A 16,796-nucleotide genomic window follows, 5' to 3' on the forward strand; every position below is an offset into this window, starting at 1 on the left:
GCCCAGGCGGGTCTCGAACCCGCAGGCTCAGGCAATCCACTCACCTCGGCCTCCCAAAGGTGCAGGATTACAGGCTGAGCCACCGAGCCCGACCACAGATTTTATTTCAGGATGATATTTGCTAATAGTCATAGAAATATTGCTAGTAGACATAGGAGTTCCTCAGTCTTGCTTAGTCCATCTGCCCCTTCTCCTTGCGGTGTTTCAAGGGGAGAAATACACATAGAGGACAATGGTTTATATGACGCAAAGAGCCACTTTGTTTAAAACAATGCCAGGTAACCCAAAGAAGTACCCTGTAGCAGATGAAGGGTTGTGTGTTTTAATGTCATATTTATTTGCTTTCTGGTTTTTAAAAAATCTTAATAAAAATGATAAACATTTTGGATTTGGAACTTCATTCATCCCCCCTATAGAGACTTGCTGCTCTTTTATATTATAATTTAGGTCAAATGTGCACTGAATTCTAAAGTAACCATTAGAGCTTCAGGCTTCTTAGCCCCACTGATGTCACAGTATGTTAAGAACACATAGTCTTAGAAACTAATATTGGAAATTTGCTTATCTGTTTAAAATATTTTATAATGATTTATATAATTTTGTAATTTTTAGACTTTCTAATGAGTGGAAATTTTTATTTTATTTGGGTTTCATAAGCTATATTAGTATTTAGTGACATGTATGTATATGTATGTGTAAGATTTCTCTTTATAAAATACACTTAGAAGAATGAAAACTTTATTAACCTATTAAGTTCCCTAGAACATAAATTCCTGTCTTACAATATAGGATATAGAATATACCTGTGTTCCTTGACTTAACGATGGGGTTAAGTACTGAAAATCCATTGCAAGTTGGAAGTTCATTTAATACACTCAACCTACCCAACATCATAATTTAATCGATCTGCCTTAAATGTACTCAAAATACTTACATTAGCCTACAGTTGGGCAAAATCGTTTCCCACAAGCCTATTTTTATATTAAAGTATTGACTATCTCATGAGATTTATTGAATATTGTACTGCAGGTGAGAAACAATTGTTTTTGGATACTCAAAGCACAGTTTCTGCTGAATCTGTATCACTTGCACCATCATAAAATCAAAAACATTTGTTTAAGTCAGTTCATCGTTAAGTCGGGAACCGTCTGTATTGTAATTGTTTGCCAGCATTTTCTACCAAATAGAATAAAAACAGTATCAAAACAGAATTATTGCATCTGTTACATTTGGGATTTTTAAATTTTTTTTTAGCAGAACAATGGTCAAAAAACATTTGATTTTTGGAAGGACATTGTTGCCGGTATACAACACAATTATAAAATGTCAGCCTTTAAGGGTGAGTAACATGAAGAGAGGCTCCAGTAAATGTTTGTTAAATAATATGTGTCTAGTGAACTAGTGGGAAGTCGCCTGCTCTTCCAGGCTTCTCACTTGAGCTCTGATCTGACTTTGAATATTGTTATAAGGTTGGTTCTGCAGATACTTTCCTGGGTCTTCTACTCATGCTTGTTTCCTGACCATCATTGCTGGGACCCTAAGCTATGCTGTTAACCTGTCTTTTCCATGCCTGCCAAGAGGGCCATTCTGGGGACTCCCTGCCACTGAGGCTCCAGCTTTGCTCTTTCCTGGCTTGGGCATGAAGACTGGTGACACCATGACTGTTAGTATGATAATACACTGATAGTGTACCAGCTAGCATTGTTGGCTTCAGTGAATTTTTTTTTGGTGGGGGGAGATTGTTTCAGTGTTTTGCAGCCTCACACAACAACACTAGGTGATCCACTGATGCTGATGGGTTTCTAGAACCTCACGGGAGAAGCCTGTATTACAGAGGACCCGCCCTTCAAAAGATAATTTGAGGTTTTTTGTCCCCCCCCATAGTAACTGCAGAATATTTGTTCAAACTACATATTTCTCTGCTACCTGCTTCTTTCCCTCCCAGAAGAAAATCACTGCCTTGGGACGATTGTGTCACCTCTCTGTGCCCACTCATCACCCTGTGACCCTGGCTCACAGGTCACCAGTGGCTCTGTGGGGTCCCTTTCACGGGCCACACTGACTGCTTGGGTGTGTGGAGATGCCCATTCCCAGTAGAGGCGCATACCCAGGACAACCATAAAAGCCACCCACCACTTTATTGTTACTTTTTTAAAGTAACTTTGTAAAATGAAAAGCCTTAAAAGAACTGTTGAGAACAGCAAATTGCTGCTTTCAAATAAATTCAACATAAAAATTTCTTGATGTTATTTTATTGCGTTGTAAATAAGGAGTAGGTAAAACATTTCATGCTTTAATAAGTGAGGCACAGCTTAAAAGTTTTACACAGCAATATAAAAATACAGTACAGAGCAAAAATAAATAATATCTCTTTACTTCTAGTCAAATTTTGAAGCCCTTGACATTAATTATAGTTTTCACTGGAATGGAAGGCACAAGGTACATACATTAATGTTCTGTCAACCCACAAAATCATATCACATAAGATTCAGTAAGGAATTATGGAAACCAAATTAGTCACACTTGTGTTAAATAAATAAGAGTAGATCAGACACCTGTTCACAAGTTTTGCTGGGTAGATACAAAGCTTCTCTGCAATCACAGAAAAGTCTGAAAAGGTCCATGGACTAAAGCACCTTGCATTTCAGATTGACTTCAGCACAATATTTTGTTTCTTTATGCACCTGTATATTTGAATAGATCTTGATGAAAGAGGCCATGTAGGCCTCAGAGTAATGCACCATCAGAAATATCTTAGGGTCTACAGTGTCTTTTAAATTTGAATATTCAAGTATTTTGTTCTGTAAAGTTATATGATACCTCTTGAATGTTTCCTAGAAGCTCTCATTTTAATTGACTTGTTTTAGAAAGAAATACTGAGTTTCCAAAATCAAATTTAGCATAATGTAGAGTCTTCTACTTTTTTTTTTTTAACTTAGCAAGACTTCTATGGTAAAATTTTTAAATATTGAAGGAGTTCACAGAAAACTTTGAAGGGCCTTAGAATTGCTGACTAGAAATTCGAAAGGTCTTCACATATTGTCTACCTTCCTGCTCGCTTTTCCGGGGGGAGACTTGTTAGTCTACAGCTCACATCTGTGCTTTGGAAAATAAAAACTGCTCACGTTCCTTTCAGCCTACCTCCATCTGCACTCTGTGGGGCGGGGCGGGGTGGGGGATGCCTTTCCAAGCCGAAGGTTCAGATGAGCTCCATGGGCATGTGCTCACATGGGAGCCACCAGGAACCCAGAGAAGGAGGAGTGGACATACTCGGAGGAGTACAGGCCATTGGACTCTGCATTGGGCAGCTGTAGCCACACCTGGTCGCTTTCCGCGAGGTCGATGATGGCACTGCCAGACGCCTGGTCCAGGTAGCCCTTGGAGTACTCGTCGTAGGTGTACATCACTGGGGTGCCATTCTTATACAGGCCCACCCATGCATGAGTCCCCTTCACATGCACATGATAAGAGAAGTAGTAGATTCCAGGCACCCTGCAGGTGAAGATCCCAGTCCTCGGGTCGTAGTGCTGCTGCCTGTTGTATAGAATCTTGTCGAATGGGATGGGGGCCCCTATGGCTGGGTAAGCTTTGGAGAGGATGACGGTGAAGGCAGACACAGGCATGCCTGTCACACCTTGATTGGCACTCACAAGGGGCCTCTGGCCCGCCTTTATGAAACCCTCTGGTAGGACCGCCTGCCCTGGAGGGCCAGGGAGACCGGGGGGCCCTGGGAGGCCGGGCTCTCCAGCATGGCCTCTTGGACCTGGAGGCCCTGGTGGCCCTGTGGGTCCACTGAGGCCCTTTGTTGCTATGCCGGCTGGGCCAGGAGGACCTGGGGTTCCTGGGTCCCCCTTAGATCCTGGGAATCCAGGGATGCCTGGTGGCCCAATGGGGCCTCTGGTGCCTGGAATTCCAGGGGCACCTCTTGGGCCAGCCTCACCACTGTGTCCAGGCACCCCCTTGGCCCCTGCTGGGCCCATGGGACCTGAGAGACCAGGTGGCCCTGCAACGCCAGGGTCACCTTTTGGGCCTGGCAACCCCGGGCTACCCTTGGGACCCCTGAGGCCTGGTTCTCCTGGGTACCCTGGCTTTCCATCCAACCCTGGAGAGCCCCTCTCACCCTTAGCCCCAGGGTGTCCTGCAGGCCCAACCAGCCCTGCCTCGCCTTTGGGGCCTGGGAGACCGTGGCTGCCTGGGATGCCTTTCGGTCCTTGGGGTCCCGTGCTTCCAGGGGGTCCAGGCAGACCGGGTTCCCCAGGATGACCTGCTGGCCCTTGCTCCCCTTTGGCACCCAGGCCCCCGGGAAGGCCAGCAGGTCCTCTTTGCCCCTTCAGGCCTGGCAAACCTGGTTTCCCAAAGCCAGGTGCCCCTGGGGGCCCCGCTGGTCCTGGAGCCCCAGGGAATCCTTTTGTACCTGGAATTCCTGGCTGGCCAGGGGTCCCCACTGCTCCCGGCTTCCCGATACCTTCTGGTCCTTGTTCCCCAGGGGGGCCTCGGGGACCAGGGAGGCCAGGAGGTCCACGTTCTCCTGGGAAACCTCGATCACCTTTGATGCCTGGCTGGCCTGGGAACCCATTCTCACCTCTTTTCCCCACTCCAGGAGTGCCAGGTGGCCCCATGGGGCCCTGAGGGCCTGGAAGGCCTCTCTCACCTGGGCGGCCAGGAGCACTATATCCCGGTTCCCCTTTCTGTCCACTCACACCAGGAACGCCCGGTGTCCCCTTTTCTCCAGGAAAGCCCCTAGGTCCTGGGACCCCTGCAGGTCCCTGTTGCCCAGGTTTTCCTGACACTGAAAGTCCAGCTGGGCCTGGGATTCCAGGAGGCCCTGGCGGGCCCCGGGGTCCTGGTAAGCCAGCTGGTCCAATATCTCCTTTGGGTCCATATGGTCCTCTCTCCCCTGATTTTCCTGGGATTCCTGGCAAACCTGGCTTCCCAGTGGCTGATGGCCCTGGTGGTCCTGGCAACCCGGGTTCCCCTTGAAGTCCAGGGCTTCCGTAGCCTGGTTTTCCTGGTGGTCCAGAAGGACCTGGGTGCCCTCGAGGTCCAGCGGGGCCTGGTGGACCAGGGAGGCCTTGCTCTCCCCTTACTGGTATTCCTGAAAGACATACCCAGTACACCAGGTTAGTACAGTAGACATAACCACTGCTTCTCAGAATACAAACTGGGACAGGACATTGCAGTGTCATTCATTCCATGTAGGCAGACCAGTCTGAAGTGGTTTTAGGTGACATACTTTATACTGTTTTAAGAAACACTGCTAGAGGAGATGGTTTCACAAAACCATGGTGACCACAATACTATCATTACAGCTTAATGATCCACAAAAATAAGCTGGAGTTGAAGACTTGCCATAGAATGAGTGCAGTGGGGGTAAAGTTATCACATTTGTTTGAGAAAATTATCTACCTAGAAAGAAAAGTGGGGCGGGGGGAGATATTTGAGAGACTCTAAAGGCAGAAAAAGACAAGTACAGATAAGGGAGAAAATGTTTATGAGCTATAGCAGTTTTCCCTCACAAGGTTGTCCTGTCAGACATGAACAACAAACAGAACTACACCTAATTTACATCTTCCATGGTCCTGCTAAACATGGATTTAGGTTGACTTTTTTTTTTTAGCCTCAGTATTACCGAGCTCTTATGTTCTCCATGATTGTATTAAAATTGAAACAAAGAATTAGAGAATTAGACATAATGGGAAGGTGCATAAAATAATACTGAAGTGCTTATCTAAATACAAGTAAATATCGTTTAATTCATAGAACTGTGAGTTCATTGACCTGATAAACTAAACTTAACTGGAACATCACTTATTTAGTGCCCATGAGTAGAACATGCTCTTGGGTTACAAGTGTGGAGTGGGGAAGGGTTGTGACACCCTGAGAGTTGACAAGCATTTGCTGTACTTGAAATACAGAGCAAATCACTGAACTAGAGACACTGAAGGAAAGTAATTGTCTTCGATTTTGGTATTTTTATGTTTTGTACCAGTTAGAGTTGTATTTCAATTTATAAACATTTAATTACAGAGTTTTTTCCATGGATTTTCAGAAAATGATATCAGGAAGAAGACTGTGAGAAAAATGTATGTTTGTAAAAAATTTCCACATATTAGCCAAGATCTCATTGATTGATCTGGAATTTCTTAGTGGTTTTGAATAAAATAGCAAATTTTCAAAAATGAAAACTATGTTAGATTGAGGTTTGTTTCAGAATCTGATTATAAGGATCATGTTCATGACTGAGAATTGTCTCAGTCTAATTGGAAATCTGTTTTTCTGTTAAAATAAAGAGGATAAAAAAGTCAATGAAAATTACTGCATTGGGCACCATTTGCAGTTAAAACTCCAGTGACAAGGTGATCTTTGTCACTTGGAAAAAATTGTCCTAATGGGTCTTCAAACTCAGTGCAAGAAAAAAATTGACTTCTGTTAAGTCTTTGGGGGCAGCCCCTGTTTGTAACTTGTCATTTGAAAAATTAAATTCATTCAGGATTAGGGTGGCGTATCATCAAGGGAAAACGACTCCCTACTGCTAACTTCCTGAAATGCCACAAACTGAAAGATGTGTCAGAATGTGGTACCTGTGAAATTCTCTGCAGCACAATGTAGTATGTCTGGCTGAACTCTCTTCTAGGTTGTGTTGAAGAGGAATTGCATAGGACTCTTTGAGTTTGTTATCAGCTTAATCTTTTACCTATGTAAACTGTCGCCTTTTGTGTTCTTTACTGTGTATTCATGCCCACTAATGAGTGATCATGTAGTTGAGTTTCTACCTTGTGTTGTCAAAAAAGGGACCAGGGTGGATTTAGTAGTTTAAATGCAACTTCTGAACTTTTCATTTGTTAGCAAGATATTTTTACATGTTCTGCAAAAATAGCCAAGATGATGCAGTGTATTCATGGGGAAGGTAGAAATATTTGTAACCTTTTAAAAAGTGCATTTTATTTTTAATTCAAGACTGTTTACTGTGATCTTAGCAAGGAATAAAAAAGTCTGAATTTGTGATCATTGAGGCTACTGAATCCAGTGCTGCTTGTCAGAGCATTTCAAATTGCATTTGTTGCTTTGAGGAAAATAGAAAGTTTCTTTGCCTGTTATTTTTCTTTCCTAGCTTTTAAGTTTGTTTATCCTTTGAGAGACATTCAAGAGTATCTGTTGTGCGCCTGTGCGTTTATTTTTAAATATTAGGTTAACTTTTGTGAAATATTTTAAATTTTATCTTTCTTCTTTAAAAAAATATCCTGTTTCATTTGCTCAAAACGTTTTTTCCCAAAAGTATAATATTTAAAGTTCATAGCAAATATCCTTTGCTTTATTTACAGGATAAAATATATAACTAAAATGAAAAATATTACAGAAAAGAAATTTGAAACCTGCAAACAGTTTATGTTATTCAGCAACTGTTTTATAGGCAGTTTGTATCAGATGTTAATCAGTGGAATTGGTGAATGTAAGGCCTAGAGTTTTCCCTTCTTTAAGAATCTCTAGCTGGGCTCCGTGGCTCAGCCTGTAATCCCGCGCCTTGGAGAGGCTGAGGTGAGTGGATTGCTTGAGCCCACAGGTTCAAGACCCACCTGGGCAGCGAGACCTCATCTCTACAATAAATCAAAAAATCAGCCGGGCGTGGTAGCGCGCGCCTGTAATTCTGGCTACTTGGAAGGCTGAGGTGGAAGGATCGCTGGAGCCCAGGAGGTCGAGGCTGCGGTGGCCGGGAGCGGCCACTGCACTCCAGTCTAGGCGACAGTGAGACTCCAATTCAAAAAAAAAAAAAATACTTTATATGTATTGTCTCAGTTCTCTTCACAGTATACGAGAAAGCTGGACAGAGATAGATGAGAACCAGAGTCTAGAAGAAAATAAGGCTGTGCTGGTAGAACAGCTTAGTAGACCTGGGAGTAATAGAAGTAGCAGCATCAGCAGCAGAAGCAACAGCAACACTTAATGCACTTGATACATAATAATTCATTTAAACTCCACGGCAGCCCGTGAGATGGCTGTTCCTTGCTTTACAAATGAGGAAACCAGGGCACAGGGTGGATAAATAACTTTTCTGAGATCACACATCTGGTATGTAGCAGCTAGGTCTGTGCATTTTACCACTAAACTATATATAAAGTGTATAAATCATCATGAGAATTCTTAATTTGCCTATTAAATTCGTTTGAGAGAGCATCAGGCTTTATTTGCTAAGACCCAATTTCGTGTCTATTTTTGGGCTAGTTGAATGGGCTTTAAGAGTAAATCTTTAAGTAGTTAGATATATAACCCTGCTACTTTCTTTGCACAACTGGCAATTATTTTTAGTTTAAAATTTTTAAGCTTGATTAATATTGATTATATTAATATTTCTGGATTTGTGTAGCTATTTATGGAGAAAACATTTGAAGAAAACATTTCTACACATAAAGGTTGCTGATATTCTCCAGATACATTTTTCTACTGTACTTTCAGGTGTATACTTTCTTACTGTGCTCATTGTATAAGGGATACTAATATTCTTGAATAGACCTGCTTTTTCACACATCACTTTGTTGTAATAATTTGGGCCCATTTAGAAGTTTGAAAATACTTAACATCATTAAAGGTATTTGGTTAAAGTGATTATCAAGACTGCAGAATGCCCCAGGAATTGGCTCACAAAGCAGAGTGCATGACTTGACTTACCTTTGCTCTTGATGGCATAGGGAATGAAGAACTGTGTCTTGGTGTTAGACTGGGGGCCTTTTATGCCGGTAGGTGTTTGGTATCGTTCGGCATAAAACCCATGAACCAGATTCAAGGACATTAGCAGCAAGAAGGCTATTTGTGGCAGCATATTCTCAGCTGGATTCTGAAAAACAGAAAAGGATAGTTGTATGCAATTTTGTTATTGGCCTGTTTTAAATTCTAACTTACAGGTGAATTCTTTATACAGTTGTCTACTTTTTTTTATCCCATCCTATATATTTTGAATATATTCCACAAATTAACAAGAGATTATTTTGTACTCTTGTGAATATATGTCTTAGTTGTTTTTGGAAGACACATTCAAATAATCAAGTAAAAATAAAGTGATTTACAAAAAGAAAAAGAGACATCATTATTGGATATCTGTATTAAATAATTCAGGATCTTTGACATAGCCTGAATATCCAGTAGTTTCAAAATACACTGACATTCAGATTAGGACAAATCTGTACAATATGGTTTTATTAGGACTATCATATATAGACAGATACAAATAAGACTTTCTGAGTGCATTTTAGTAGAAAGCCATTTTTTAAAGTCACAGAGAGAACCTTAAATCATTGGAGATTGTCTCCAAGCAAGCTAGCATGGAGGTGCACCATAAGCAGAGATTACCTGTGCGCTGGGGTCCTGGTGAGAGGTGTCTGGGCAACTTTCTGAAGCTTCTCTGCCCAGGTGAGCCGTGCAGAAGGTGCCTTTCCAGAGCTGCACTGTGGTATTTATACTGTTTTTCTCTTCCGACATGAGGTTACCCTGAGCTTAGGCTCCTCCCCTCAGAGGTGGCAAGCACTAATTATGGTGGAAAGTTCTATTGGACAGGCACACATGATCAAACTGGGCTCTCTTTTTCCTTGTTTTCTTATTGAAAAATAAATTCTTTGTCTTAAAAATGTATATTAATAGTTTTAACCAGTCACCATCTTTTTCTGAGATTTTATTTTAGAAGTTGTTATTCCAGTGTTCAGGCTAGTTTGTGATGGAATGATGACATCCTCTTTTTATTTTTGAAAATCATGTTGTTGTGTTATTTGATTGAAAGTATTTGGTAGTATGTAAAATTAGATGAAGAATTATTTGGGGAGGGGTTTGGATTTAAACCATCATCTAAATTCTTCAATTATTACATAAAGCCATCAGTGTGTCTATCATTGTCCCTAATTTTTTTTTTAAATAGTTTACACCAACTTTTAACTTACTTTTAGGCTTGAGAGAAAGAAACAAAATGGTGAAAATCTCAGTATGCTGTTTTGCATTTCATGTTTTTAGTGTAAGTTAATAAGAGAAATCTAAAATATAGCATATTAAATATTTTTAAACTTTTAGACAGAGACATATGTGAATTTGAGAGTAGAGTTAACAATATAATTGCTGAAGGATTTTGATTCTTTCTTCACAGCTACCCTGTATTCAGTAAATGGCTTCAGATTTTCTTGCTTAAATTTCAATTTACTTTAGAGTTGCAGTAGTGTTTGCAAATACCCCTTATCTTGGTAATCTCATGTTTACTTATATAAGGTTGCTATGTTTATTTCAGAACAAAAATGATTTTTCAAACTTTGCTTTTGGCTTTCACAAATATCATTGGTTTATCTTGCAATTTCTTTTGGGGATCTTGAATCATCCTAATTAGAAATATTTTTTCCCCAAAGGTCGAAGTAAATGTTAATGTTGTCAATTTCATAGTTAGAGTCTCTTTAACAATATTAGGGCACTCTTAAAATCAACTTTCGGGATCCTAAAAAATCTAGGAAAGACAGGAAATTGAGAGCCCAAATTTTATATCTTATTTAATTTCATCATTTTGGATCTAGATCAAATTGATTATACAGGTGAACTAGTTGAGAAAGAGAATTTCGTACACCGGCATGGATACATAATTTTTGTATCTCTGTAGAATAAATGTAGTATGGATTCGGGATTGATCAATAATTGATTGCTTAACCAATGGCTGAAATAAAGGTTTGTCCTTTTTCTTCTCCCTTCCCTCCCCTATGCAGGACCTTTTCAGTGTGTGTTTTAGCTAAATCCTTGTGTAGCCCTTGGTGGAAATGTAAATGGATAACTCATCTCACTGACTCTTCTCTCACTTCTAAGCTTTCTATTGACTGACACAGTAAAAAATCTACATTGTTATATATTCGTCTATATGATAGCCATAGATATACATGCAATAAGGCTTTTATCAGTTCAGGTTAACAGAATAGAAAAGTTAATGTTGTAATTATTCTCATCATTTTTGTATTATATATGGACTAGCTTTTGTAATTACATGTACTCTGCTACATCTTCAAGAGCACATGAACAATTAGTGAGAGAAAGTGGCCACCTTCCATTGGCTTATGGTTCATTTCGACAAGATTTTGAAAAGGTAGGTGAGGTAACATGACTGCCCTTGAAGGCTGGGTTGAAGAATTTGTTTTGAAAGCAATTATTAGAAATATATATTCTAGTGTTTTGTATATGGTTACATACATGCACACATACTCCTGTTTGCTTATAGTTGAGACTGAAACCCTGTTAGTTATCTTTCATGTGGACATCCAGTAGATTAATTTTCAGCTCTTAATACCTGTGTAGCTGTGTACCTGTGTGGACCATTTGTTTACCTGCGGCTACCCTAGCTATTTCCAGAACTTTTTCCTTAACCTCTCTAGATGTCTGTTTTTTATCAACACAATGAAAAGTTTGGACAAGGCGGTTTTTAAGCTCCTCCCAGCTTTCAAATTAGATTGTTCTTGTGCTGGAGGTATTCTGCTGTTCCTCATGGTAGAACTTATTAGAGACAAAAAAAAATCTATACTAGGTGATTGCATGCCTTCTTTCTGGGATATGTAAACATCTGGGATATTTGTCATTCTATATTTCCCTTTAGTTTTGGAAAATGTGGTGTCTTTACTGGTAAACTTTGGATGTTCAACCCTTTTTGCAAATAGTGTACTTATTTCAGCACAAGGAATCTGACTGCTGTTTGCTTTGTTAGTCACATAAGAAGCACTGTCTTGTCCAAAACAGATTGTAGAATCAGAATATTTGCTAGCCACACCCCACCCAATTGTGTATTTAAAACTATTTTTATTCTGGGTGTTTACTTGTAGCTGTTTGAAGTGACTAGTCTGTGGCTTTATGAAAACCCATTCCACTTAAAACAGAGAACCATGCTCTTTAAGCCCAGTAACCTGAGTAAGTTTTTAAAATATCAAAAATGAGTGATTTTTTTTGCACATCTAGCCACTAGCTGCTGTTAAGCTTGCCTATTCATTTGCGCATCCCTAGGTCATTCATTCATTCACCAAAAGTACCTCTAAGTGCCAGGCATTGAGATTAATATGGGGTAAAGAGTACTTCTTCTCTGCCCTTGAGGTGCTTACATAGTGATTTTCAGCCTCTCTCCCATTCCTGCAGTCCTGAAGGGTGTGACACTGTTCTTTCAGTCTTTTCCATTAAGACAGTGATAGTTCAGAGTCCAGAATTTGAAAAAGCTCCTGGGAGATCATGATGGACTCTTAAGTTAGAATGTGTAATCAGTGTTCTATTAACAGCTGTTAATATCTGCTATATAATCTTGTTGTTTGTCTTCATATGGTTTTTAAACTTTATTATAGAGCTTTTTAGTCTTACCCAGAAGTAGGGAGAACAGTGACAATGCATGCCTATATACCTATCTCCCAACTTAAACTAATCTCAACTCACTGTCATTCAACCCTCTTGTTGTTCACTGTCCCCCAAATTTTGAAGCAAATCCCATATATTGTACCATTGTTCACCACTACACTGATGAATATCTCAGTACATTTCTCCAAAAGATAAGGAGTCCTTTTTCTGTAAGGCAGTTATCTTCATTATATTGAAAAAATTAACCATTTCCATATGGAGTTCACATTTCCCCAGTTACCTGTCTTATGTATGATGCATACACACACTAGACATATGAACACACATACATACACATCCATCTGTTCACAATAGCAAAAACATGGAACCAACCATACTGCTCATGGAAGCTGGACAGGATAAAAAAAAAATGTGGTACATATACACAATGGAATACTATGCAGCCATAAAGATAAACATGGACTTTGCAGCAACTTGGATGGATTTGAATTCGATCATACTCAGTGATTTATCCCAGAAATAAAGAACAGAGTACCATGTGTTCTCACTCATAAGCGGACCTTGAACAATTATAATAGTATAAGAAAGGGATTGGTGGGAGAGGTAGGGGTTGGGATTGGCAGTTGAGGGAAACTGCTAGGCGAGGGAGGAGCATACCTCATCAACAAGGGTGCCTGCATAATCAACGTTTGTATACTTAACCCTGAATTGTACCCCACAATTTTATAATAAAAAAATAAAAAATTGAGCAGAAACTAGCCTTGAAAAACAAAGGAAGAAAGGCAGAAGTGAAACAATTCCATGATACAGTACCAGTCCTCACACTTTTCACAATGTCCACAGGACAGCTTTTCCAGTTTACCTAACCTAATTTGAACAATCAGTAATAATAACTAATTTGAATAAGCAGTATATATACTGCTTATTGATTGATTGTTCAAATTAGGTTCATGAATTGCCACTAATTCATATGTTCTTGTTGTCATGGTCTGACTGTATCCCCCAAAGTTCATGTGTGGGAAGCTTGACCCCCAATGCAAGTACTTCAGAGGTGATTAGCTCATTTGGGCCTTGCCCTCATGAGTGAATTAGCATTGACATTGTGGGAATGGGTTAGTTATCATGAGTGTGGGCTTGTTATAAGAGCGAGCTTGGCTTTTGCTCAGTTGCTCACTCCTGCCCTCTCTTGCCCTTCTGCCTTCTACCATAGGATGAGGAGCAGAAAGGCCCTGGCCAGGTGCTGGTTCCATGCCCTTGGACTTCCTAGCCTTCAGAACCACAACCAGATCACATTCTGTTCAGTCTGTGATATTCTGTTCCCTGTTCATCTAGGTTTCTTATCCATGTCTCTTTTACCCCCTTAACTTGTTGAAAAACTAGGTCATCTGTTTTGATCCAATTCAGGTTTGAGATACCCACATTCACTCACTCACACACACATGAATACTTTTTTGGCAGGAATGTTTTTATGAGACTGGTGTGGCATATTTCTCTCTGGAGGCATTCATTGCTGGTGTCTCTGTGTTACTAGACAGTGTTACTAGACAGTGATACCTACCTAGGTTCACTATTTCATTATAGATTATAAATGGTACTATTCCAACTTTATCATTTGTCCTTTATTTATTAGCTAGGACATTTCTATAAAGAAAACCACTCTTTCTTCAGCTATTTGACCACCCTGAAGTACAGTGTGTATAGAAAAAGGAAAAGCAGGATACATGCCTTTACCAGTGTTTAAAGCAATAAGCTACTTACTAGTGTCCTCCAGAGGTGAGCCAGTGAGGGTGTGTGTGTGTGTGATTATAAACTCATGGATTTAAATGCATTTTATGTGTTTTAGTCCATAGCAGTTATTAATCTTATTATTGCTCAGACTTTTCCCCACCTTTACCCAGTGAGAACCTCTTCACGTTGGTTCGTGGACCCTTCTGACCATAATCCCAGTAGTTTTTTAATAGCTTCTTTCCTTCCAGTATTTAGTCCTTTTCCTGACCCAGATCTGTAATAAGATATTTCTCCACAGAGTGTTGGTTCCTTTTGTGGGAAATAGAAGTTAGAAGCCACAGTCTGGGTGTGGAGGGCCTGGAAATGCACATTGCTCCGGGTTTGGTTGTCTCTGGGCCTTTCCAGTGAACAGAGCTAAGGAATGTGTGCATGTGATGTTGATTACATGTGAAGACACATGACTTTGTACTGATGCATGTAATTCACATTCAGGACCATGGGGTGTTTGCGTAATGACCTCAATAAACTCATATCTGTAATGTAGTTTTTCATCTGCTTGAGTCTAAAATACTCAGTTTCTCAGAAGAGCAATGCCAGTATTCACACTATAATATTGAAAACAAACCTTTAGTCTGATTTTTTTCAATTCTTTTCAAATTTTTCACTGGAGACGTATAGTCAAATTACCATGCTATGAAGTCACTTGACATGGCTCATTCAATGTAGTAATGCCACCTGCTCAATTCACTGTTAGGTTTGTTTCATTTTGCTTTCATTTTTTTAGGAATGCTTTTTTAAAACTTAAATTTGTTTTTTAGTTTCCTAAAATATTTATGTGTCCTGTAGTGTGCTGATAAACATTTAACAACCAGCTTGTGGGGAGAGGGTGATGTGTTTGTTGATTTCCATGGTGTAAATACTACCACCACAGCCAGCTTCAAGATAGCCGACTCACAAAATGTGTGAACATGTACCAAGTGCCAATACAAGCCAGCTCCAGCACCCTTTGCATATTTCCAAAGTCAGATTTGCAAAAAAAAACAAAGAATATTCAGAGAAGTCTAGCTACCTTCTATCTGTAACTATTATTTTTTAAATTATTTTGATTTTTACTGTTTTTATTTTAAAAACACAGATATTCGTATCCCTTCCTGATTTCTCAAGTAAATGGCATCACAATACACACACTTTGTTTTACTTCTTTTTTATCTAATAGTATGTTGGAGATCACTGCATAGCATAATTTAGAGATGATCTGAGTTCTTTCTACAGCCTCATAGTACTCCACTGCATAGATGTACCATGATTTACTCAACCATTACCCCACTGGTGAATGTCTGTATTACTGCCTGTCTTATGCGAATACAGATACTTTACAGTGAATAACTGTGTATATATGTTTATCACCTGAATGTCTTTGGGAGAAATTCTTAGAATTGGGATTCATGAGTTAAAAGGTAAATATATATGTAACTTTGTGAGATAATATTACATTCCCTCCATCGCTTTGTGTCATGTTGCATTTCTATCAGCAGCAAATATGAGTGCCTGTGTCCTCATGGCCTTGCCCCAGGAGAGGTTGTTTAGGTTTTGTTGAATTTTTAGATCTTTTGTCTACCTTAGAGGTGAAAATCGGGTTCTCAATCTGGTTGTAGTTTTCACCTTCTTACTATGATGGCTCAGCGTCTTTTCGATAGTTATGGCCGAATTTCTAGGCCACTTTTCCTCCAGGTATTCTGTAATTTAGGAATATAAACCTCTGTTCTGTGATGCAACGTGCACGTATGTTTCCCGACTTATCATTTGTCTTTTTAGTTTGCTCATAAGATTCTCTTTCTCTCTCCAAGTAGCTGGAACCACAAGCGCGCACTGCCACACCTGGCTAATTTTTTTTTGTTTATTGTGGAGACGATGTCTCGCCAAGTTGCCCAGGCTGGTCTCGAACTCCTCATCAGGGCAACTTGAGACCGCAGCTCCCTCCACCACCTTGCTGTGCCTCATGCCTCTTAAAAAAGGCTCTGCTATTACAGAGCCCAGAAGCTAAATATGATCTATTTGTGTAAATAGACTAGGTGGTTTAGTGGCTAGATACCTGCTGAGGATTTGAAAAGAGAAATTCATGCATAAAAACAGGTGTTTGTGAATAACCCCTGAAGCTCCAGGTCAGGTCAAGAAAAACTGAGCTCATTTATGGAGTTTGAGCAAGGACTTTATAAATATTTTTTTTTTTTTAACACATAAATGGCTCCATTACTTAAAGAACCCTGGGCACCCAATTACACCACCTTCTTTCTCTCTTTCTCTCTCTCTCTTTCTCTCTCTCTCTTTCTCTCTCTTTCTCTCTCTCTCTCTTTCTGTCTTTCTCTCTTTCTCTCTCTCTTCCTCTCTCTCTTTCTCTTTCTCTCTCTTTCTTTCTCTCTCTTTCTCTCTTTCTCTCTTTCTTTCTCTCTCTTCCTCTCTCTTCCTCTCTCTCTTTCTCTCTCTCTCTCTCTCTCTCTCTTCTCTTTCTTTCTTTGGAGTCTCACTGTGTCGCCCAGTCTGTAGTGCAGTGGCACTCTCATGGCCACCCTAGCTTCGACCTGCTGGACTCCGGCAATCCTTCTGCCTCAGCCTTCCAAGTAGCTGTAACTACAGGCGCACGCTAACATGCCCAACTAAACCACCTTCTTTCTATAGCGACCTGGCTGAGTTAAGAACATAGGCTGTTTTCACTCCTGAACCTAAGGTCT

At 40.1% G+C, this 16,796-nt stretch overlaps 2 protein-coding genes across 2 annotated transcripts in view; one reads left to right on the plus strand and one right to left on the minus strand.

Moving 5' to 3' along the window:
• Positions 1-16,796, plus strand: part of NT5DC1 (5'-nucleotidase domain containing 1) — a 141,980-nt gene that overhangs the window by 26,272 nt on the left and 98,912 nt on the right. Inside the window, exon 11 of the mRNA XM_021711006.1 lies at positions 1,255-1,339. Within this exon, the coding sequence (XP_021566681.1) occupies positions 1,255-1,339 (85 nt within the window). The remainder of the gene's footprint in view (positions 1-1,254; positions 1,340-16,796) is intronic.
• COL10A1 (collagen type X alpha 1 chain) lies at positions 3,225-8,815 on the minus strand. Its single transcript, XM_008055271.1, has 2 exons — positions 8,665-8,815; positions 3,225-5,095 (listed from the first exon to the last, which is right to left on the minus strand). Exons 1-2 carry the CDS (start codon positions 8,813-8,815, stop codon positions 3,225-3,227), a joined length of 2,022 nt encoding a protein of 673 aa, XP_008053462.1.

This window comes from Carlito syrichta, unplaced genomic scaffold (assembly GCF_000164805.1).
Source record: "Carlito syrichta isolate Samal-C Ts95f unplaced genomic scaffold, Tarsius_syrichta-2.0.1 Scaffold301807, whole genome shotgun sequence".
Classification (NCBI taxonomy): Eukaryota; Metazoa; Chordata; class Mammalia; order Primates; family Tarsiidae; genus Carlito; species Carlito syrichta.